This window comes from Dermacentor silvarum, chromosome 10 (assembly GCF_013339745.2).
Source record: "Dermacentor silvarum isolate Dsil-2018 chromosome 10, BIME_Dsil_1.4, whole genome shotgun sequence".
NCBI classification, from domain to species: Eukaryota; Metazoa; Arthropoda; class Arachnida; order Ixodida; family Ixodidae; genus Dermacentor; species Dermacentor silvarum.
This window is the reverse complement of record NC_051163.1, coordinates 3245408-3268933: the sequence shown is the minus strand read 5'-3', so window position 1 is coordinate 3268933 and position 23526 is coordinate 3245408. Positions and strand designations below refer to the sequence as shown.

The 23526-nt window shown below is 48.1% G+C and overlaps 1 protein-coding gene across 5 annotated transcripts in view; it reads left to right on the top strand.

Moving 5' to 3' along the window:
* Window positions 1-2038: 2038 nt before the first annotated feature.
* LOC119466172 (transmembrane protein adipocyte-associated 1 homolog) overlaps window positions 2039-23526 on the top strand; it is a 125330-nt gene continuing 103842 nt past the window's right edge. For 3 of the 5 annotated variants that reach the window (XM_049657276.1, XM_049657272.1, XM_049657274.1), the window contains exons 1-2: window positions 2039-2226; window positions 21124-21335. In XM_049657276.1, the coding sequence (XP_049513233.1) occupies window positions 21196-21335 (140 nt within the window). In that variant the 5' untranslated portion in view covers window positions 2039-2226; window positions 21124-21195. The other 2 variants (XM_049657273.1, XM_049657275.1) reach the window with 2 other exon arrangements.

Here is a 23526-nt window from a genome sequence, read left to right as displayed (position 1 = left end):
CTTTTGTGAGCGTCCGGATGAACGGAATGAAAGTTTAGGTAGCGGCCAGTGTGAGTTTCCTTTCGGTATACGCTAAACGAAAGCGCTCCATCGCATCTGCTGACAAGCACGTCCAAAAATGGGAGACTATTGTCGACCTCCGTTTCTACTGTGAATTGGATGGCCTTTTCCTGACTGTTTAGGTGCGCAGTGAACGAAGTCAAAGCGCTGCGCCGAATCAAGCAGAAACAGTCGTCCACATAGCGCAGAAAAACTCTTGGCCTGGGACTGAAGGAAGCGAGCGCACGATTTTCCAGCCATTCCATCGTCAGATTGGCCGCAGTCACTGAGACGGAGGCACCCATTGCCGTACCGTGGACTTGCCTGTAGAAGACCTTGTCGAAGCAGAAGTACGTGTTTCCAAGGCAAAAGCAGAGGAGCCTTTTGAGGTCAGGCACGTCAACGGGCGACCTGTCTGGCAAAGTCCTGTCAGATTCTAAAGCAGAAGTGCATGCTTCCACAGCCATGTCAGTCGGATGGATGGATGGATGGATGAGGCTGAACCCTTTAAATCGGGCGGTGACATACGCCACCTAGCCATGACTATTAAGATAATTTGTACTTTGTGGTGGGTGAAATTTCACCCCTGCCTTAATTTTATCCACCAATCAGATAACCTCTGTTTGGTTATTTCTACCCGCTTAAAGTCTATTTTGCCTTCACTGTCCCTAAACCCCAATGCTTTGAAAAATTCAGCCCCGTTGCCTTGCACTGTAGGGTTAAGCCCCTTACAGAAAAGTATGAGGTGTTCAGCCGTTTCCTCTTCTTCTCCACACGCACAGCACAACGTGTCTATACCTTGGTACTTGACTCGGTACATCTTAGTCCGCAATACTCCCGTCCTGGCTTCAAACAACAAAGAGCTTCCCCTAGAATTATCGTAGATATTTTCTTTGGCAATTTCTTGCTTGAAAGTTCGGTATGTGCCCAGTGCTGATTTCGTCTGCATCCCTGTTTTCCACAGACCCCTCTCTGTTTCCTTAACCTTTTTCTTAACCGCTGTTTCCTGGTTTGCACCCCTCCTGCAGTCCAAATATTTGATTGACAGTCGGAATTGAGGTAAACAGCGACACCACGTCGAAAGAAACCATCACCTCGTCGTCGTCTAGTGTCACGTCACGAACTTTTTCAATAAAGTCGCAGGATCAGTTGCTCACATGCGTGAAGCCCTTTCCGACGAGTGGAGACAGGATCTGGTGCAGGTATCCGGATAAATTGTAGAGAGGGGAGCGGGTGTAGTCAACGGGTGTAGTCAACAACCGGACGCTCACAAAAGGTCGGTTGTTGCCGCCCTGTTCAACCGTGCGAACCGCATTTGCACCGAAGCAGAAGGCCGTACCACAGACTTGGACCACGTGCGTGGCGATCTCTCGGCAAGCGGCTATCCCACTTCGTTTTTGAATGCTGTGGAAAGGCCTGTCCGAACGCGTGCGGCGGGGATGCGGCTTCAGGTGAAAGGCGCAGTGGCGCCACCACACAGCGCGCAAATATTTCCGTGTGTTTCGCCTCGCCGGCGCTGCCCCTACCCGCCGCTCTACCCGCTCTCCCTCGACCCACTACCCCTATCTAGTTCACTATAGGCAGAGAGCACACTACCCAATATTCTAGTACCATAGCCTCCTATATATTATATAGGAGGCTATGCTAGTACACCGTAGTTTTGGTGGTGAGCAGCCCAGAGTTGCCAGCATGATGTTTTCTATACCGCTAACCTTGGGCGATGTTGCGGTCGGTATTTAGTTTACGCGCGCAAAATTATAAACCGGAACACGCCATACTTGTTTAAACAACGTCACGAACACGTGGCCACAGCTCTGACGTCACTTCCGTGCGTGGCAGCAGCGCTCTTCACTTGGACTTCGCTGGTGCCACGCGCGTGTCAGCAGCTATTGCAGACTGGAGATTCAGAAGAAGGCGACGGCAGCGCCGCCACATTTTCCGCGTTTTTTGCTTCACTTTCGGCGCTTGCTAAGGCGTCCGCTGGACCCACTCCCCCAATCTAGTACACTCAAGCCAGATGCTCGTTCGTAGCGTAGTTTCGGTAGTTTCATCCCTTACCATTGGTTTCAGCTTTCATCTACTGATTGAAGTATCGGAGTTCTGTTCATGATCGTGTGTTTTCTGCTGCTGATTTCTGCCACTTTCATGTCCTTTTGAACTGTTGATACACCGTGACTCTATTTAGAGGTAACTACTTGCTTTGTTTGCTGGTGTGTAGGCTCCCGCAACTGCTTATTCTTTCATAAGAAAGCTTAAGCCTCTGCTCTCACACTAGGCGCTTAACGTCAAATGAGGCTGACGAGAAAGGTCTCATGTCTTATTGATTGGAATTTTATGCAGTAGGTAAACAATGCGGTGCTAATGGTTGCTGCATATTTCTGCTAGAACTGAATCGTGACCGCTCACAGCTGACTGTGCTCGTCAAAGCGACAGTGAATGAATAGTTTGAGCTTGAGAGTTCGTTGGGGTGTGTGTGTACCGACAATGCATATTGCTCGCAAGTACAAGACCTCGTTCTAAAGGAGGGTGGTTAGGTAAGTGGCCGCTGTTTGCTGCCGCCTATTTTGGCGTTGTTGTCTTTCTCATTGAACTTCGTCATCCTTGAAATTGGTGCTGCTTTCTAACCACATGTGATATGTGTTGCATTTCAACTCGGCACCTGCTGCTTATACGTTTAGATTTGACCAGGGGATTGGGGTGCTTAAGTTCGCAGGACGTTAATCAATGACATTTTTTTTTTCATGTGAGAATAACGCGATTGACGATGTTACACCACGCGCACAGTAATGAGCGTCGTTTGTGCGTGTCTGTGTCCATGTGCGATAACGCTGCTGTGGGCGTGTTGGCGTTGCCCTTTGTTTCCGTACACATACCTGTTTGCTGTCTCGTGTACCTGATAACGCGCCTCTTGGGACAGAAAACGTACGGTGTGCCTTGCCCCTGGTGATCTTGCCGTACGTTTACACATATCAAGGGGGAAGCCTTCTCACATAAGCACGTGGTGTCAAAATAAGCGACACCTTCCATCACCATTCGTCCCTCGACAAGCATCATGCATAACCTCCATTCTCGTGATATCACTGTGTAGACATCTTACTGTGCATCCGCCTGACTTGGTCTTTTCATTTCAGCATAGCTTGTGAGCATTGTTGTACATCAACATAAAAATTGCATGAGATTTAAGTTTTGACCTTTGCGGTGGACAAACATAAACATTGTATGAGGTTGCACGCTGCATGGGATGGAAGAAAACTCAATTATATTTGTGCAGTATTTAATATATGCCGCTTGACTGAAGTTTTGCTCCACATGAATTCCAACGTGTGTCAGATCTGCATAATCTTTTAGGCTTGCTTTATTTCTGGGTAGTAAATCATTTCACATGGTATAGAATGCCAGAGGATTGTGTGCATATTTCCTTATGAATGGCACTCTTCTGGCATGACTACACATACATTTGTTAAATATTGAAATTTCTCTTGCTTTGCATCCTTTTGTGTGTGTGTGTGTGTGTGTGTGTGTGTGTGTTTGTGTGTGTGTGTGTGTGATCTTGCCGTACCTAAATTCACACGTATCTGGTGGGAAGCCTTCTCGCATAAACACGTGTTAAAAAATGCGACACCTTCCATCGCCATTCTTCCCTCAACAAGCACCATACATTACCTCCATTCTCGTGATATCACTGTGTAGACATCTCGCAGTGAAAGAACTTATCAAGCCAGAACCTTTTCATGGTACATCGTCAAGCCCGTCAACGTGGCTTTATATGAATATGCATGTTCGCAGAACAAATGGACTGCGATCGCATCTATAATATGCGCCATTTCCTTTTAGGAAACAATATCACATCAATTTAAAATCAATATCGAAATGATATCAATCGCATCTCCTTTTAGGAAATGCAAAAAAGTGGTTCGCGTTGTGCATACCCATTAAAACATGTACCATGGGCTGAATGGCGAGCTAGCTTCCTGCGAGCCTTCGCTTTGAATCCAGTAGAGTGCTGGGAAAAGGCAATTGCATTCAAGCACCGAGAAGGATCTGTCATGAACTACTTCTATGAGAAACGTTTGCTTCTGTAACTCGCCGACCCTGACCTGCGGGAATCATCAATTGTGCCACTGGTTATTCTTGGAATGACAAAGGAGTATCAGCGTCTAATCATGATAAGACAACCTGCCACATCGGATGAACTCCTACAGTCACTGAAAGACGTTCCCGACGACCTTTTACTAGCCAATGACCATGAGAGCATTACCATCGCATCCCCAGAAGACCAGGCATACTATGGCCACACCACTACAGTGAATTATGCTGAAATTGACTCGGCCCAACGAGAGGACTCCACACCCAAGACAAATAAAAGAGCTGGTAAGCCCGGACTTCTCATTCTCTTGGGAGATACTGAAAGAAAGCGTTTACTTGGTGAAGTCTGTGACAGGCCTACTGTACACACAGATGAGCGTCAATGCAAACGTCATTGAAGTATTAATTGACACTGGAGCATCGTTTAGCATAATTAATTCTTTACTGATTCCGCAAGATCAAATATTGAGCGGCAAAATTGTCAAAGTACACAGTTACGATGGAAGTTCTTGAGTACTAGAAAAGTAGGCACACGTGTGCGTGAAATTTCAAACAAGCAAAACAACTGTTTAAACACTACTCGTTCATGACGCAGCATTTAATTTATACTGGCATGCCCTGACATGAAGAAATTAAAGATAAACATCTTATGGTGCGAAGAAGTCGTCGTAGACATTCCGGTTGAGACATCCCAGTTGAATATGTGAGCAGACTCTCAAACACGTCTCAAGTTGGTCAGAGAGAGTTCAGATGTACCGACACTGTTCCCGGAGCTTATATGCATTGAAGGTTACTCTCCTGCAGCGAAAGTAAGTAAGGTTCCGTTCAAACTCACCTACGCGACACCTTTTAAAAGAAAGCCCTATGGGAGGTCCTACGAAAAAGAAATGGCTAAAAGCGCTCGTAGTGTCGTGTGTGTTTCTTTCGTGTGTCCTCGTTTATTTCGTGCAGTTTTAGAAACGTCTAAAAGGCTAAAAGAAGACTGACAAGGCTTGCTAGATGCTGAAATTATTCGACCCAAGAACATCTACCTTCGCATCTCCGATTACACTTGTGCCCAAGGATGATGGAACTTTCAGGATGTGCACTGATTATAGACTTGTAAACCGTCAGACTGATTTATTCCCATACCCGATGCCAACATTTCGATGGGGGCGAAATGTGAAAACACCTGTGTACTTAGATTTAGGTGCACGTTAAAGAACCCCAGGTGGTCCAAATTTCTGGAGTCCCCCACTACACCGTGCCTCATAATCATAACATGGTTTTGGCAGGCAAAACCCCATAATTAAATTAATTACCCAATGCCAAGGATCGCCAATATTATTGACGAGACAGGCGGATGCACATGGTTTTCTCGCACCGACCTTTACAAAGGTTATTGGCAGATCTCACTACAAGAAGACAAGCTATTCACCGTGTTTGCTACACCTTTCGACTTCTTTGAATACAACTGGCTCCCTTTCGGTTGGGAAAAGTCCAGTGCATGGTTTCAGAAGATCATGAACAGCGTGCTTAGCGAATTTTCTGGGATCTTTTGCAACGTGTATGTGGATGACATCATTTGTTCTAAGACTCGTGATAACCACTGCTCGCATCTATTCTGGGTACTAGAGGCACTTAGCAAAGCTGGGCTGAAGATTAACTTGAGGAAGAGTAAATTTTTAAGAACACCGTTGTCTTCCTAGGGAGAATATTTGACGAACAAGCAAAAAGCACGAAAGGAGAGTCCGTCAAGCGCACCTCCCAGCTGACAAAACTGTATGATTTGCATTCTCTTTGAGTGTTCCTGGTCTCGCTGGACAGTTTAGGGCTTTTATAAAAGACTATGCCCGAAAGACCAAATGCCTGACAGTAATGACACAAAAAGATACTCCATTTGTGTGAACTAATGAATGCGAAGGGACGTACAAGCAACTTGTAAAAATTATATCATCTGACGGGTGCTGATGATATTGGATTTTGAAGATGTTCGAGCTAAACACCGACGCTTCCCATTTTGGTACTGGCGCTGTACTATACCAGCGGGACGACGGTGAGCATCCGAAGTGACAGCTCAAAGTGATCGGCTATTACTCATACAGAAGTTAACTACCCAACGATGGAAAAAGAAGCATTGGCACTCGTAATGGCCTTTCGTTGCTTCAGAATGTACCTGGATGGCAAACACTTAAGCCTATTCACCGACAACCAAGCACTGACATACGTTCTTAATCTCTCGCAACCTAAGGGAAGATTGGCCAGGTGGGTGAGCGAAATACAGCAGTTTGCCTTTGATGTCGCTCACAGGCCAGGAGAAAAATTACCAGATGCAGACGCCTTGTCAAGACTACTAATTAAGAACCAAGATGACGACAAGTATGTCACCCATATGTTGTGGGACGGCAAGGAAGAGATGATTCTCAAGAATGGTAGGATGCATGTGCCTACAACGAGTGCAAGCAAAAGTTTAGGACTCAATCATGATTCTCCGGAATCCGGTGGTTATGACGGTTTTTGGAGGACCTACTGGAAGATTAAACAGATTTCACTGAAGTATGATGAAACAGGATATTTCAGAATATGTGAAGACGTGCCATCATTGCCTGCCAACTCTGCAAAGCGAAGTTCAGGCCCCGTGGAAGTGCAATGGTTATTCCAAAACACTCAGAAAAGCCATTCGAAATTATATGCCTTGACTTCGCGGAGCTCAGAAAAAAAGGGTGAGGGAGTACGAACTACGTAAGCTTTTCCACTGGCCATTGATGAGTGCACTTGCATGGTGGCATGCAGGCCCGGAAAAGAAGATTCCAACAGCGTTATCTCGCTGCTTAACCGAGATATCTTCAAACACACCAAAGTAATCATCGCTGACAATGGTCCAGCGTTTAGAAGTGAACGCTTGAATTGTTGGGCTGACGAGAGGAACATAGAGCTTCGTTTTGCTGCACCACACCATCCAGAAGCAAATGGACTTGCCGAGAGAGCGATACGAGATGTAAAACAGTTCATCGTGCTCTACCCGTGATTTCCAGGCAGTTGGAAATGTGCCCTTGAAGCGGCTGTGAACCACCAGAATCACTCACACACGGCTGGCTTGGGATGCACACCGTACTTCGCATACCACGGCAAATCGGAATGGCTTCCCGCAGAGCACCTGTTGGGAATCTCGAATCTGTTGGTGCAGCAAGAACGAAAGAAGTCTGAAGATCAACATGCTATATACAAAAATGCCATTAAAAGAAATTACGATCGCCAACATTCAGTGAAATCTCCGGACATACAAGTGGGAGATTACGTGCTTGTTCGGAGGGGGCTGCAAAGATCAAAGGTTCCTTTTACAGGACCCTACAAGGTTGTGAAGACCGCCCACCAGCAAGTCATTTTAGGAGACTCTTTGCTACAATGGACGACAAGGTGTTATTGAGACGTCATGTCTGAACAATGTAGTACCATATCAACCCAGGAGGGTTGAAGACAAGGGGAGGCCCGTGTAACGCTCATGAAAGAGAAGAGACCAAGAGAAGGAGGTAGAAGTGGCAGCGAGAACAATTATGTCTGATTAAATGGAATGTTACAAATGACAACCCTCCTTTTCAACTGCTGCCCTCTCCCCCTGTGGGGGCTGTAGAGTAGGAGGATGCCAGTTGTCTTTAAATGCTTGCGCTACTGTCAACAATACACATGACAAATTGGCTTATATATATAGCCACCTATACTAATGCTACAGATGCACTGGTTAACGGATGGCTGGTACACAATGAAACAACAATTGCTACCTAAGTATCCTCACTGCAACAAATATATGGCTTCCTGCACATCATTCCTTTAATATAGCAAAGAGTAATCTTTATTTAACAAAAGCAAAGAATGGCAGCCACAGTCGTCGTCTCCTGTCTTCCGGCTTGCACCAGCAGCAGGGGTTCTTAGTCCATGACCCCTGCAGATTTGGCTGCCTGTCGGTACCACCGCACCAGTTTTTTCTGGTCATGCTGGTCAGAACTGAACACCATGACTTCCCAGTGTTCAATGGTGGGATTGTGGGGATGTTAGGTACATGAAGACATGCCCATGTGAAGTGGTACAAGGATGCATGCTCGTCGCAATGGGGACATTTGTTCTAATAGAGGGCAGGGTGGATAGGCATGATAAAGACTTAGGTGCGGGAAGGTGTTCCTCTGAAGCTGCTACCAGGCAACAGCATCATCCCTATTGAGAGGATTGTGGAAAGGAGTTTTGCATGGGTGAGAGATGATATTGTTGAAGAAGTGTGTTGTGCCATGTGAGTATAGACTCCTCCTTGGGATCATGGTCTTCTTCTCGGTGTGGTGCCTGGATTGCATCAGCTCAAGTGACAACACGAGTGCGTTGGTTGCTGTGAAGGTACTCGTGACCAGGAGTCCAATCTAAGTCTGTCTCCATGGAAAGTTGGGAAGCATGGCAGAGTATAGGGTGGCCAGTGGCATTGAAGTTGTGGCAGGCAGCCTGCGAATTCGAGAGGATGATGGTGTAGTTGCTAAGGTGATGGCGGCTTCCTTAGCCACGTCGGTGGTGTGAGCAACTGAGGCTAACGTTACCTCCCAGTGGCTGGAGCCGATCATGCGCGTCGTCTGCGTGCTGTGATGGATGTGGGTGGTGGCGTCCATGTACAGATTGCTGGGTAGGTAACCCTAGCTCTGCCTAGGCATGAGCTTGGCAGCATATTTGAGAGCATATTCCACGGAACGAGAGTCACGTTGAGGCACTCTCTAATATGCGGCAGTATGATATAGGTGAAGGCGTGTTCCGGGTTGGTGACAGGGTAGCCCAGTTGAAGGGGGACTTTGGGACCTGCAGACGTGAGAACAAGGCGCTCGCTTTAACTGGTCAGGTGGGCTTCAATTATCTCTCGTGCAGTCTTCCGTACTCTAGACGAAGAGTACTCAGCGGATAGTTCAGTGCCTGTTCGTAGGCTTTTGTTAAGAGAATGTGTTGAGTTTCACGGAGGAGATCGGGAGTAGCTTAGGCCCAGGCGCGGATCCAGGGGGGATGTCCGGATGTCCTGACCCCCCCCTCAGATTTCCGCATCGGCCCCTCGCTGACAGGGGGACGGCCCTGTCGCGAAAAACTGTGGCCACCAGCATTCTTCAAAAGTATTTTTCGCGAGTACCAGTGATATCAGCCATGTGGTAGTAAAGCTAGCTCGCTCACAAGCTTAGTTGTATTCCGTCGGGGTGTGGTGTTGCGAAGTTGCCGTAGTTATTTTTTCTCATGAACACCTCGACCTCTTGGCGCCGGCGGTGCCTTACTCGTCCCGTCGGTGGCGTCGAATGAACGAGGAGACGTCCCTTAACTCCCTTTTGCCAAGCACGCCGATGTCCGCGCGAGTGCCTTCGCGCCTGATCAACTTAGTTGCCCCTTGGCGTGTCATCGGTTGCCTCATTGGCTGTCATCGGTTGCGCGACCAACCTGCTTGATGAAAGAGATCACTTGCTGAGGTGTTCATATACAGGGTTTGTCCGAAAAGTAATGCCAGTGAGTATATTGTGAAGCGACTATAAGTCGCAGCGCGCTAAGACCAGTTGCGATTGGTGTAGGGGGAAGTTAGCTTACGCACGCGCTGTCGCTCAGTCGTCTGCGACCATCTGGAGAGTAAGGACAAGGTTTTACAGCGTAAGCTGTTATGGGCTCATTCCAATAGCCGTTTCGGGTCGCGATGATGCCGCCGGCGATGGAACGCGTCGGCTTGCACGCGCGACGTAGTCCCAAGCAGGCCGCGTCGGGCGCGTTGCAGTGGGAGCGAATGTGACAGCCGTAGTTGCATTGTCCGCCGCTTGGCTGGGCCGAACGGCGCTAGCCATCGGCGATGGAACGCGTCGGCTTGCACGCGCGACGGCGTCCCAAGCGCGTTCCTGACGCATTCACTCAAATTACTAGGCAGTAACGCTCCTCTAGCTTATGCTGTGACTGTGCTGCGTGTGCCGCGCAGGCCTGGCATTTTTTCGTCAACTCATTTTCATTGACCGTGCAAGCCGTAATGTAGCGCTCCTTGGAACAAAGGACCGCCATCGAGTTTTGTGTGAAACTCGGCAAAGTCTGCAGAGGAAACTATTCCTATTATAAAGACAGCTTTTGATGATAATTGTTTGTCACAACATCAAGTTTACCGGGGGCACGGTCTTTTTAGAAGGCTGTGAAGAGGTCAGCGATGAAGCCCGCGCTGTATCGCCATCAACGACCATCACCGACGAAAATGCGACGCCCGCGAGAGATCTTTTGTACTCAGACCCTCGTTTGAGTGTCCGTTTAGTGGCACAGACAGTAAACATTCCAAAAAGTGCCGTTCACAAGATTTTGACGAATAATTTTCAGATGCGAAAGTGTGCGCGAAGATCTCGCGCAAAATGTTAATGGACGACCAACAATCGAACCGAGTTGAAACGTGCCAGGAGGTTTGGAACTTGTGCGAATGTGACCCCCACGTTTTGCACAGTGTCATAACAGGTGACAAAAGTTGGGTGTTTGAATACGACCGCGAAACAAAAAGGCTAAGTGCCAAGTGGCACAGCTCGGCGTCCCCTCGCCCCAAGAAGACCAGAATTATCAAGTCAAAGGTCAAAAGTGCTCAAGCGACTGAAACGAAGGATTCATCGCACCTGGCCTGATATCGGGGGTGATTCGAAACTTCACCATGACACTGCACCATGCAGCCTGCACCGCCTTCCTCGTGACCCGCTTCCTGGCCTATTGAAAGATGCCAATGGTTCCCCAGCCGCCCTACTGTCCTGACGTGGCTCTCCCATGCTTCTTCTTCTTTCTGCGTTTGAAAATTCCCATGAAAGGACAACATTTCGCGACAGTTGGCAAAGTCGAAGAGGCTTGCAACAAGGCTATAAAGGGCATTCCTAAGGAGGCCTACCGTCAATGACGCCTTCGATGGTTGGAAATCTCGCTAGCAGCCATGTAACGACGCAGGAGGAGCCTATTTTGAAACATTTTATTGTGTTGTACCAATCTGATCAATAGTTTCTTTTTAATCGACATTACTGACATTACTTTTCGGACAAACCCTGTATAAATAATAACAACTAACAGCTAAACTAAGAACTACGCATGGGCAACTTTTTTTAACTGTAGCACTCTTGCGATCACAGTTAGACGTTGACAATATCCAGTACGAGCGCAGTACGCTACAAGTTTTTTATTGTAACTTCGCAGTTTTATTGTCGTACATTAAGCATAGGAGGCTCAAAGCAGCCGGATCCGTTTATCTGAGTGGGCGTTCTTGCGGAGCGGGGCGAAGCCTCGAGCAGCGGCTGCGAAGTGGCGGAGCGTGACGGCCAACGCCAGCGCGCGGGCCTAGGGTGGCGTCGCGTGGTTAGAGAAACGGGAGCAGATGCGCGCCTTGTGTAAAAGGATGGCGTCGCGTGGGAAGCAAAACATGAAGACGCTGGCTCGCGCTCTCGGGTACTACGCCGCATCTTTCACTTGTAGGTGGCGTCGTGAGTCTTCATACGCGGTGATTCGCATATCGTGAACAACCAGCGTAGTGGTTGCCGCGTTGTAGCTCCAAAGCAAACGAAGGTGTCTCAGCCGAACACATAGCATCTCCTTCAAGAAAACAAGGTGTCCCAACAGAACTCCAAAGACGGACCCGTGCTTACGCATTTATAACGAACCTGCAACAGATCATCCCAAATTTTATTTTAAGAAACATTACAGGCTAGATATACCAGGTGTTCAAAATTAAGCTTTATGGTTTTCTTAAAATTAGGCACTGGGAGGCACGTGAAGACCACCTGCGCAAATAAGTCATGTGGCCAAGGGGGGCACAAAGTGAGATCATAATTATCGCTGTGAGCAGCCGAACTGACTAAAATTGAATAATTAGCTTTTTATTGAGTGCAGTAATAAACACGACTGCCTCTAAGTTTTCAATACAAACATACCCACTTACTGCAGTCGACAAAAAATAATTGTTCAATTTTAGTTAATTGGGCTGCTCACAGCGATAATTATCATCTCACTTTGTGCCCCCCTGGCCACATAACTTATTTGCACAGGTGGTCTTCGTGTGCCTCCCAGTGCCTAATTTTAAGAAAAGCATAAAGCTTAGTTTTGAACACCCGGTATTATCAGGCGCAGCCGCCAAGCACATGGCTGTATTGGGTAACGTCCTTTTCCTATAAGCTCGAGAAACCGATACCTGGTTTCGCTACAGGTCTTCTTCCTCTTTCTGGGGTTTTATGTGCCAAAACCAGTTCTGATTATGAGGCACGCCGTAGCGGAAGGCTCCGGATTAATTTTGACCATCTGGGGTTCTTTAACGTGCACTACAACGCAAGCACACGGGCATTTTTGCATTTCGCCTCCATCGAAATGCGGCCGCCACGAATCCCGCGATCTCGTGCTCAGCAGCGCAACGCTGTCTGAGCCATCACGGTGGGCTACAGGTGTTGCTCTAGCCGTATAAAACGCGGTTTTATCGTGAGCAGAAACGGTGAATTTCGGTAAATAAGAAGTATGTTTTGATCATGCAGAATGAAGGCCGGGTGCCGGACGAATGGCGAACTGCCAATGTAGTCCTCATCCCCAAACCCGGAAAACCACTCCATGTAGAGAATCTGAGGCCCATCTCCCTTACGTTGTGCCTCGGGAAGGTCGCGGAACATGCCATCCACAATAGAATTGGAGAGCACATTGAAGAAAACGGTCTATTCCGCCACAATCTTATAGGCTTCAGAAAATCCCTATCCACGCAAGACGCCATGCTACTCATCAGGAGCGCCGTCATAGACAACAAATCCAAGGATGTAAAAGGCATCCTGGCGCTCGACCTAACAAAGGCCTTCGATACGGTCAGGCACGAACACATCCTCAACGAAATCTCCACTTTAGATCTCGGAGTAAATTTCCACAATTTTGTAAGATCGTTTTTGGATAACCGAACGGCCACCATAAACGTCGGACAAATCAGAAGCAGAAAGCACATGCTAGGTAACATCGGCACCCCGCAAGGGTCAGTGCTTTCGCCGCTTCTTTTCAACATCGCAATGCATGATCTCGCAAACAAACTCTCGAAAGTCTCGGGGGTAGGGCACGCGATTTACGCGGACGACATCACCATTTGGTCCACGAGCGGCCCGCTAGGCACTCTGGAGCAGAACCTACAGCAAGCGCTGGACACCACGGAAGCTTTCCTTACAAACACGGGACTGAAGCTCTCCCCCAGCAAATCAGAGCTCCTCCTGTGCAAACAAGGCCCCAGGCAGAGACAGCCCCTTAGCTTCCTCCCCGTTCACCTACACACCAGGGACGGAGGAAACATCCCCAGGTGTAACACAATTAAGGTCCTGGGCATGGTCATTGGGGCTTACAGCAATGACAACGCGGAGGCACTAAAACGCATCACAAAGAGCACCCACAATTTCACCAGGGTCATATCACGGGTCGCTAGCAAAAGGGACGGACTGAAAGAGGACAACCTCATGAAAGCATTTCACGCTTTCCTCATCAGCCACGTAACTTACGCCGCTCCCTTCCTCAACTGGAAGAAGACGGAGCTGAACAAAATCGACACACTAATCAGAACAGGATTGAAAAAGGTCCTAAGCCTCCCTAGAAACACTAGTACGGAACGACTCCTTCAATTGGGGCTACACAACACGGCAACAGAACTCTTTGAAGCACAGCGAAACGCCCAAATTAGTCGGCTCTCACTCACAAAGGCGGGCATCGAGATATTACTAGAAGCAGACATACAGCCCCTCTTCATGCCACCAGAGAAGTCGCAACTATGCATAAATGCCAAGAGGTCAATAACCGTTGATGCAATCCCAAGAAACATACACCCGACCCACAACAAAGGGCGGAGAAAAGCGAGAGCGAAGGCAATCCTTGGCAACATTAATCGTAACGAAACGCAAGTCCTCTTCGTTGACGCGGCCAGATATTGGAATCGAGGCGCATACGCGGTCTCTGTGGTGGACGCCCATGGATCACTCGTCAACGCAGCCACGGTGGTTACCAACTTCACTCACGAAGCAGAAGAAATGGCCATCGCGGTGGCCCTTCGAAGCTGCAAAGAAGCCTCCGTCATTTACTCGGACTCAAGAACAGCCATCAGAACCTTCTCGGCGGCCCTCGTCTCTAGGAAAGCAGCTACGGTGGTCAACAAAATCTTCCAAGAAACGGGAGGAGATAACCTCACGTCCCCACACATCACATGGTTCCCGGCCCACATGGGCAACATTTCCGGACCTCCTGACTGTAATCCGAATGAGCGGGCACACCAACTGGCGCGAGAACTCACATTCCGCGTCTGCGGTCCGCCCCCTCGCTTCAACCCAGCCTGGAGGGATTTAGACAACAAAGACCCGCTTGTATCATACCACGAAATCACTTCAAATCATAGGTTAGCACGAAGAATTTTTCCTCCTCCTCACCAAAACCTCAGGAAAGCACAGGCCGTCACTTACAGACAGTTGCAGACTAGGACATACATCACACCAACAACACTAAGCAGGATCAATCCAGACTTTCCTACTGCATGCCCACACTGCGGCCACGAATACAACAACTTCGAACACATGCTCTGGCTGTGCCCTGCCAACGCGGGCACGGACTTTCCTGACCAGTCCTCCTGGGACTCAGCGCTCAGAAGTACAGAGCTCATCGCTCAGCTCAAGGCTGTCCAGAGGGCCCGGGCCGTCGCCGAAGGACTATGTCTACCGGCCCCGACCTGGGTGGAGCCACCGGATAGATTGGCGGGGCCTCCGGCCCCGCTTTAATTCTTTCTCCTCAGGACCTAAATAAAGTTCGTACTCACTCACTCGGTAAATAAGAAAGGCTACTATCATCATCATCATCATCATTGACAGAAGCTGACCCCCCCCTCAGAAAAAACCTGGATCCGCCCCTGCTTAGGCCACTCAGCTGATGATGGGGAGCTTTCTAGAAGAATTTGGTGAAGTGACATTGTGTAACAGAACATTTACATGCACAGCACAATAAAATATGAGAAAATGCACCATGGCACAGGGCACACTAGATTTGGTACCACAAGATGGCACCCTTACACATCTCTGCAGGAGTGCCCAGCTGTAGAGGGAACGATGCCCTTGTAGTTGACTTTGCTGTTCACTTGGTATGCCTGTAGCATGTTTGTGCTTCACCGCTAGACACATCCATTCCTCTGTAATATAGTAGGACGGAGAAAAGAATGCTTTAATGAAAGGAGCGAGCCACTCTTGACTTGTCACTGTCCATGCTGATTTCTTTATAGTTCTTGCCCATTGTTGGCCTGATTTCTTTATAGTTCTTGCACGTTGGTCAGTTGCAGGTTGATGTATTCTCTGGTTATGCTGGTCACGCGAGATGTTTTGCTTGGCTTGAGTTGGAGCTGACTAGTCTAATGGCAAAGATGACAGTTTTGCACACAAGCAGTTTTTTAAAAAATGAAGATGACAGTGTAGTTCAAGTTTTCTGCTCATCCAAAATGATAATTGCACACCCCTGAATTTGCCTCCCTAAAAGGAGCATAATGAGTGACAATAATTGTTTAAACACATTATGTGTTCTTTGGGAACATTATCTGTAATTATTTGCTGAAATCAAATTTACTCGCGTAGAAAATGAAAGCAGAACTTGCTTTTTTTTTTATTTTGCATCAGAACCCCAGTGCTAGTACGTACGTGTGATGTTGCAAATTTCTAAATATTTTCAAATATTTCGGCTGTTTCTGTGCAACAGCAGTTGTCATTACTTTACAGGTTGTTTGGTTAATTCAAAATGCAATTCACTGCTCTTTTATTCACAGCATACTGTGACGTCATTGGGAACTAGTATAAACTCAAGGGTGTGCTATTTTTTTACTTTCCAGGTTTCCACATACTTTGTATTCCAAAAGTATAATCCAGCTTAACATTCCTCTTTAGTGCCTGCAAACTTTACTAGAGTAGTAAGTGCATTATTTGCAAGCTTCTTCGGTAGGTCTTCTAGATGGTGTTATTCAGGCACACCTGCAAGACATTTTCTGTGAGCTACACACTGTTCATGTTGTAGGTGATGTTGTACATAGTGTAACATAATAGCCACCGGAACACTCACTGATGTGTTGCTGTTGTATCACTAACAGGTTGCATATGCGGCGTGTTACGTCATCACTAGGTTTCTATAAAAGATGAGTGCGTAGGAAATAAAGGGCAGTGTTTTTCCACGGTACCAAGCGTGCTGTTTCGCTTCGGCTGCTCCCCGCGAGTTGGCTGTGACAGTGGCGACAAGGATGAAAGTGTGATCTGCTGGTGCTACCTGGAAATTCCCCTGTTGAGGCTGTGTTCTCTACCATATATCAGTTGAGAATGCCTGGAGTCTGCAAGCTTGAGCCGTTCGACGTGGGAACAACCAGCTGGGATGAGTATCAAAAGCGGGTAGAACAGTTTTTCATAGCCAACGGCGTCGAAGATGAAAAAAAGCAAGCAGTACTTCTCACCTGTTTGGGACCTGCCACGTATTCATTACTGCGGAACCTGCTGTCACCGTCAAAGCCGTCAGAAACAAGCCTGTCAACGATTTTTGACGAACTGAAGAAGCATTTTTCGCCGAGACCATCGGAAGTGGTTGCAACGTTCAAGTTTAATTCAAGAATACGTCATTCGTGTGAAACGGCTGGGGATTTTTTCGCTAGCCTGAACAAACTTGCTGACGATTGTGCTTTCGGCACGTTCCGAGACAGAATGCTTCGTGACCGCATTGTGGCAGGGATCAACGACGAGGCAACGCAGCGACGACTGTTGGAGTCACCAGATTTGACCCTTGATACCGCAAAGAAGACAGTTATCGCAATGGAAGCGGCGAACAAAGATTCTCGCGCGCTGTCAACGGCCATGCCAATGACTGTTGCGCCGACGAATGCCGTGTCACGTGATACAGGAAAGCAGAAGCATAAACCTGTTTCCGCTGTGGAGGCGAGCATCTGGCGACGCAGTGTCGACATGCAAGTAGCGTCTGTCACAAGTGTCCAAGCAAGGGGCACCTGGCGCGAGTATGCAAGGGCAAGGCAGTTACAGTTACGAGAGCAAGCGGTTCAGCGTTTTTGTCCTGGAAGCATCAGTCAATCCATACCGTAGACGATGAAGAAAGCCGCTCGGAGACACCGGCACCGCAAGTCTACGAAATGTGGCAAGTGCGTGCACCGGCTCACGACGGTAGCCTGTACCGGGTTGAGGTCTCCGTGAATGGAACTTCACTCATTATGGAACTCGACATGGGAGCAAGTGTGTCTGTTGTGTCGGAAGAAACCTTTCACCGCACATTTCCGTCATGTCGTCTGAAACCGTCAAGCGTCATGCTGAAAGGTTACACTGGTGAGCTGTCCCCGGTGCAAGGCAGCCTGCCTGCCACTGTACGACTAGGAAACCATGAGTGCCGGGACGTGTTGTACGTCGTCCCAGGACACTGCCTGTCCCTGAAGGGACGTGGCTGGATGAAAGGCCTCGTAATTGAACTGCGCGATGTGATGGACGTTAAGGCTATCACGTCGGTTGAGGGACTCGTCGCTGAGTATGCGAGTGTTTTCGACGGCGCCTTGGGAACATTCAAGGGAGTGTCCGCGAAAATAACAATCGAAGACAACGTGAAGCCGAGGTTCTTCAAGGTTCATCCTGTTCCGTTCGCAATGATCGACCGCGTCAACGAGGAACTGATGCGCATGGAACGAGTAAGAGTGCTGCGTCCAGTTAAGGCTTCGGAATGGGCTGCGCCTATCGTGCCTATCTTGAAGCGAAGTGGCCAGATTCGGATATGTGGCGACTTCAAGGTCACTGTTAATCCCGTGACAGTGCCTGAAAAGTACCCGATACCACGCGTTGAAGACCTGTTTAGCCGTCTTAGCGGTGGCGAGAAGTTCAGCAAGTTGAACTTGAAGGATGCGTATTTGCAAGTTCAACTGGACGAGGCATCCCGCAAGCTGGTGACAATCAACACACCAAAAGGACTGTACCAATACATGCGTTTGCCTTTTGGCGTCACATCTGCTCCTTCAATTTTCCAGCGGGAGATGGAAAACCTGCTACAAGGGCTCAGGCACGTTGTGGTGTATTTCGACGACGTTCTTGTGACTGGACGCGACGACCAGGACCATTTAACAAACCTGGGCCTAGTTCTAAGCCGACTGAAGCAAGCTGGGCTTAAATTGAAGCTTGATAAGTGTACCTTCCTGGAACGGCAAGTTCAATACCTGGGTCACGTTGTCACGGCTGCGGGGTTTCAACCCAACGCTGAAAAGGTAGAGGCTGTGCTGAAGGCCCCTAGACCCAAAGATGTCAAGGCATTACAGAGTTACCTAGGCCTAGTCAACTTTTACCGCAGGTTTCTGCCAGGGCTGTCTAGTGTGTTGCATCCCTTGAACGAGCTGCTTGTGGCCAAGGTGCCTTGGGAGTGGCGTGAGGATCACGAACGTGCTTTCCAAAGGAGCAAGGAGCTACTTGTTTCAGCAGCAGTGCTGGCACATTATGACCACAAGAAACTCGTGGTTCTCGTATGCGATGCGTCACCGTACGGCGTTGGTGCCGTTCTGGCCCATAGGGAAGACTCGGGGGCTGAACGACCAATCGCATTTGCATCACGAAGTCTCACGCCAGCCGAGCGGAACTACAGTCATCTCGACAAGGAGGCACTTGCGCTCATGTTTGGTGTAACCAAGTTCCGACAATACCTCTGGGGACGCGAGTTCGAGGCTATTACGGACCATAAACCATTACTGGGCTTGCTCGCTCCGGACAAGCGCGTGCCTGAGATGTGTTCACTGCGTATCATGTGTTGGGCGCTGATGCTTGGAGCATATAACTACAAGCTCATGTACCGGCCGGGAGCAAGCATTGCCAACGCGGATGGTTTGAGTTGCCTACCACTACCAGTGTACGCTCAACCTGTGGAGAGGCCAGCGGAAGTTTTCATGCTGGAGGCTGCTTATCCTCGGGTACTGCGGTCGACTGTAGTCGCGGAAGCTACGTCCAAGGACTCAACCTTAGCGAAGCTACGAGATGCCTTATGGTCTGGAGCTGAGCTATGTGACCCCGAGTTCAGGTTCTATGCAGATCGAAAACTTCAGATGAGCAAGAAGACTGTATACTTCTCAGATCGCGGGTGATCATCCCAAGTGCATTGCAGCAAGAAGTGTTGCGACTCCTTCATGAGGGGCACCCTGGAATGACCAAGATGAAGGCTATCGCCAGGAGTCGCGTCTGGTGGTCCTCGTTGGACGAGGACATTACTGCTGCAGTTCGCCAGTGTCAGGTCTGCCAAGAACACCAGAGGGTTGCGCGGCCAGTAGCGATGATGCCATGGCCGTTTCTGGACAGACCATGGTCTCGCCTTCATATTGACTTCGCTGGACCTTTGAAGAACCGCTACTTGCTGGTCGTTATCGATGCATTTTCAAAGTGGATAGAGGCCGTGCCTATATCTACACCATCGGCAGAGGCAACTATCTCATGCCTGAGGGTTATATTTGCCACTCACGAAGGCTCATGCCTGAGGGTTATGTTTGCCACTCACGGATTGCCAGATGTAGTGGTGTCCAACAACGGACCAGCGTTCGTGAGTGAGGAATTCAGAAGCTTCCTGCATCGAAATGCTATCAAACAAGTACTGACACCTCCATACCATCCAGCGTCAAACGGGCCTGCAGAACGGGTAGTTCTGTGCATCAAGTCAAAGCTAAAGAAATCGACTGAAGGGAGTTTTACATGCCAACTTGCTCATATTCTTTTCAATTACAGGATTACTCCCCACGAAACTACCGGGTGCTCACCAGTGGAGCTGATCATGGGCCGTAAGTTAAAGACTGCTCTAACGTTGTTGCATCCAGACATGAGAGCTAATGTCTTGCTGAAGCAGCTCAAACAGAAGATTGTTCATGATGGTGGAGCTCGAACCACGCCGCCCGCAAGACCCGGAGACTACATCTACGCACGGAATTTCCATTCGGGGCCAACCTGGATGCCAGCAAGAGTGACTGACAGAGCCACCGATAACATTGCTGATGTCGTTTTGTCAGACGGTAGGTGTTGGCGGCGCCATCAAGAACACCTGCGACCAAACTTTGCCCCATTTAGTGCGCCTCCTGTACTGCCCCTGCGCGACAGACTTCTTCACCGCCGCCAGGGTTACTGCCTGTGTAACAAGTTTCGTCAACCACGGAGTGCGTGTCATGGCGGGTGTGCAACCGGCTGTGCAACTAGTTCCGCTACCCAGCAAGTGTGAGTTGGAGCAACCGAATCCCGTTGCTGAGCCGTGTCTTGAAACATGCAGCGAAAGTGGAACAACAGTAACACGCGATCTGGTTGTGCCTACTACCCATGACAGTACACCAATGCTGCGAAGAAGCACGAGGACAAAAAAACCAGTTGTGCGTTTCTGACCACGAAGGCCGCTAAACTATCGTTTTTCTTTTTTGTTTGTTGGTGGGGAGGAGTGTAACATAATAGCCACCAGAACACGCGCTGATGTGTTGATGTTGCATCACTAACAGATTGCATATGCGGCGTGTTACGTCATCACTAGGTTGCTATAAAAGATGAGTGCGTAGGAAATAAAGGGCAGTGTTTTTCCACGGTATCAAGCATGCTGTTTCGCTTCGGCTGCTCCCTGCGAGTTGGCTATGACACATAGTCGATGGCATCTTATCAGTTTCCCTTCTTGACTCCGCAAGCTGTGCTATTGGACTGACATGGTGTGTTTTTATGCAGCAAGCAAAACTGGAACAATATTTTTATTATTAAACACCACACTAAGTTTCTTCGTCGCAACATCCGGCCCCAACCTCCTTGAAAAACTTGTGTAATGGTTGTGTTGAGTGTTAGGTGCATGAACTTGTTACAAGCACATGTAATGGACAACTGTCTCACTTGTATCTCATTTGATTTTGTGTGCACTGCCTTGCTTATGAGTTCAGTGAGCATGTCTGTGCATTTGATGTGGCCGTAATTACTCGTAATAGATGGTAGTAGCTCCGTTTCATCTCCTAAATGTATGTGACAGGATTGTAGCTGGCTTGGTGCTTCAGAGAGTGGAAATGACCTGAGCGCTGTGCGGCAACACAACGGGACTAAGATGACCAATGACTTGCTGGGCAGTGGCATGCCCAGTACTTCCAGCCTTCTCAACATCACTTCATCATCACCCACTCCAGCTGTTGTTGAGCCTGAATACTTCTGCAAATGGGTCCTATACCACGAGATCCCTGGCTCTCGGTGAGTGAGTGGTTCATGTTTTGCAGGTTTCCCGACTCGCACCCTTGCCCTTCAAGAAGGCCTGGCTGTGGGTGTTTGAGACTCAACCTATGATTAATTCCTCATATTTGTACATTATGATGCCTTGCTAGGTAATTTGAAATCCTGGTATGGAGCATATAACATTAGCTATAAAAATTCAGCATCTGAAGCAGTAATAAAGTTAAAGATAATAAAGGTTTCTCAAAGATTTGCCGCTGTGCGACCCGCGTCGGCCATGTCTATGTTCGCACCACCCTTTCTTTGTTGGCATTCCAAGTGCTTCCGTATCTAGTTTCCTTTCACTCCCTCGTGGTGGTGGTATATAAACAAACCGGAAAGAGAAGTTGCCGTTATCCATTTTGAATTTCACTTCTCTTCTGTCGTAATGGGGAGGCCGCGTGTGGTCCGGACTCCCAAGGAGCAATGTGCCTATGAAGAGCGACGGTGAGAACAGATGCGAGAGTGCAATCGGCGCCGGCGGGTCGCAAACACCAATTGTCCACTGATCAAGACAAATGTGTGTGCTTACCTTTCCTCACTATGACCACCGATCAAGACAATAAATGTGTTCGTACCTCTGTTCAAAATTCTGTGTCATGCCTGTATCATGTTCTAAACAGCTTCGCTGGTCATCCACCTTCACAGAGTGGAATGGCTAAAAAAATTTTTACAGTACCTCCTTGTTGGCATTTGCTCTTTCAAAAACTGCTGAAATGTATTTATATTGGGAAAGAACTGGCGAACAAGATTTATTGTCATAGAGGCAGTGATGCAACTTAATTATCTAGTTAATAATGAATTGTTTTTTGTCCGCAATCTGGCACACACTGATGATGCTTGGAAGGCATCACTTTTTACCTGTTACTACATCCCCTTCGCTTTTTTCTACAGTTGTACGGATAAGCGACAAAGATACACAGAAAGAGCAGGATGGAATGGATGTGCACAAATCTCCCTTATCTAATTTCCTTTGTTATGCCACGGTTGGCGTGGTCCCCAATATTCAAGTTTTGAGTGAGGCTGCCATAAAAAAAAAAAACCTGCTCGTCCATAAACCCCACTCTCACCCCCAGATTCATGGAAGCTTTTGAGAGAGCACTAAGCCCACTTGGGAGGGCCCAGTCACATTGTGACGAGCGATGATGAATTCCTAAGTTTGGCACTTTCCGGTTTAAACTGAATTCCTAAAATGGAAATCAGCAGGTTGTTCTCAGCATCTATCTATAAAAACCGAGGACCACAATCCGTAACTATGAACCATGCCTCTCGCCATGTCTTTCATTGACTTCTAGTCTGCTGACACGTTCAGCTTGATCTCCTTGGCACAAAGCGCTAAATGGCTTGCGGATGACGACACAGCATAGCATGACCTGCAGCCACAGCAGCAGCAGTAACGACAGCAACAGTACATGCAGTATCAGCGTAGTAGCTCCGGCTACTACTCTCACCACTGACAGCAAGGCTGGTCGTCACCTCACCTGGTTCTCTGGACCAGCAGGAGCCCCTCTTGGCTTAAGAACGATGTGGCAATGTGTCTGTCGTTCTCTGGACCAGGCGTACAGCGAGAACTGGCTGGCCTCAAATGCTGAGCAACCCAGGACGCCAGCAAGCAATCATGAGTGCATCAACAGTTTTTCGCGCCCTTACTGCGAACACCACATTATTTTTCTACGTTTTCCTATTGTATTATGACAATTACCCCTGGTTTTAAGAAAGTTGTTCACAAGAATTTTTAATAAATAAGCATAGGTAGAAAGACAATATAAAATGGTTGCACAAAGGTCCACTTGCAAAAGAGTTTAGTAATGGCGAAGGTCCAGGTAGATACGTACGCAACCACCATTTAACAAGAATTGTGGATGAATGCTTTGCTGTCCTACATCACACCAAAGGTTAAACAAATAACCACTACGGTATGATATACTTGGTTGCTCGAGGAAGTGAACACGGCTCAGATAACATGCTCCAACATTATCAGAGCCTTTGGTACAATCAACGACAAAAAGAGTACTGCAAGAGTAAGTTACATCGCAGAACTCTGTTTAGATATTTGGCCGAGTGCAAATATTGCAAAGGTTGATGGTCACATTGTATGACAATTGGTTTGCTGCACAAATGCCAATAGTATTTTTCTACTGCCCATACAAGTGTCAAATACTCCCATTCTATA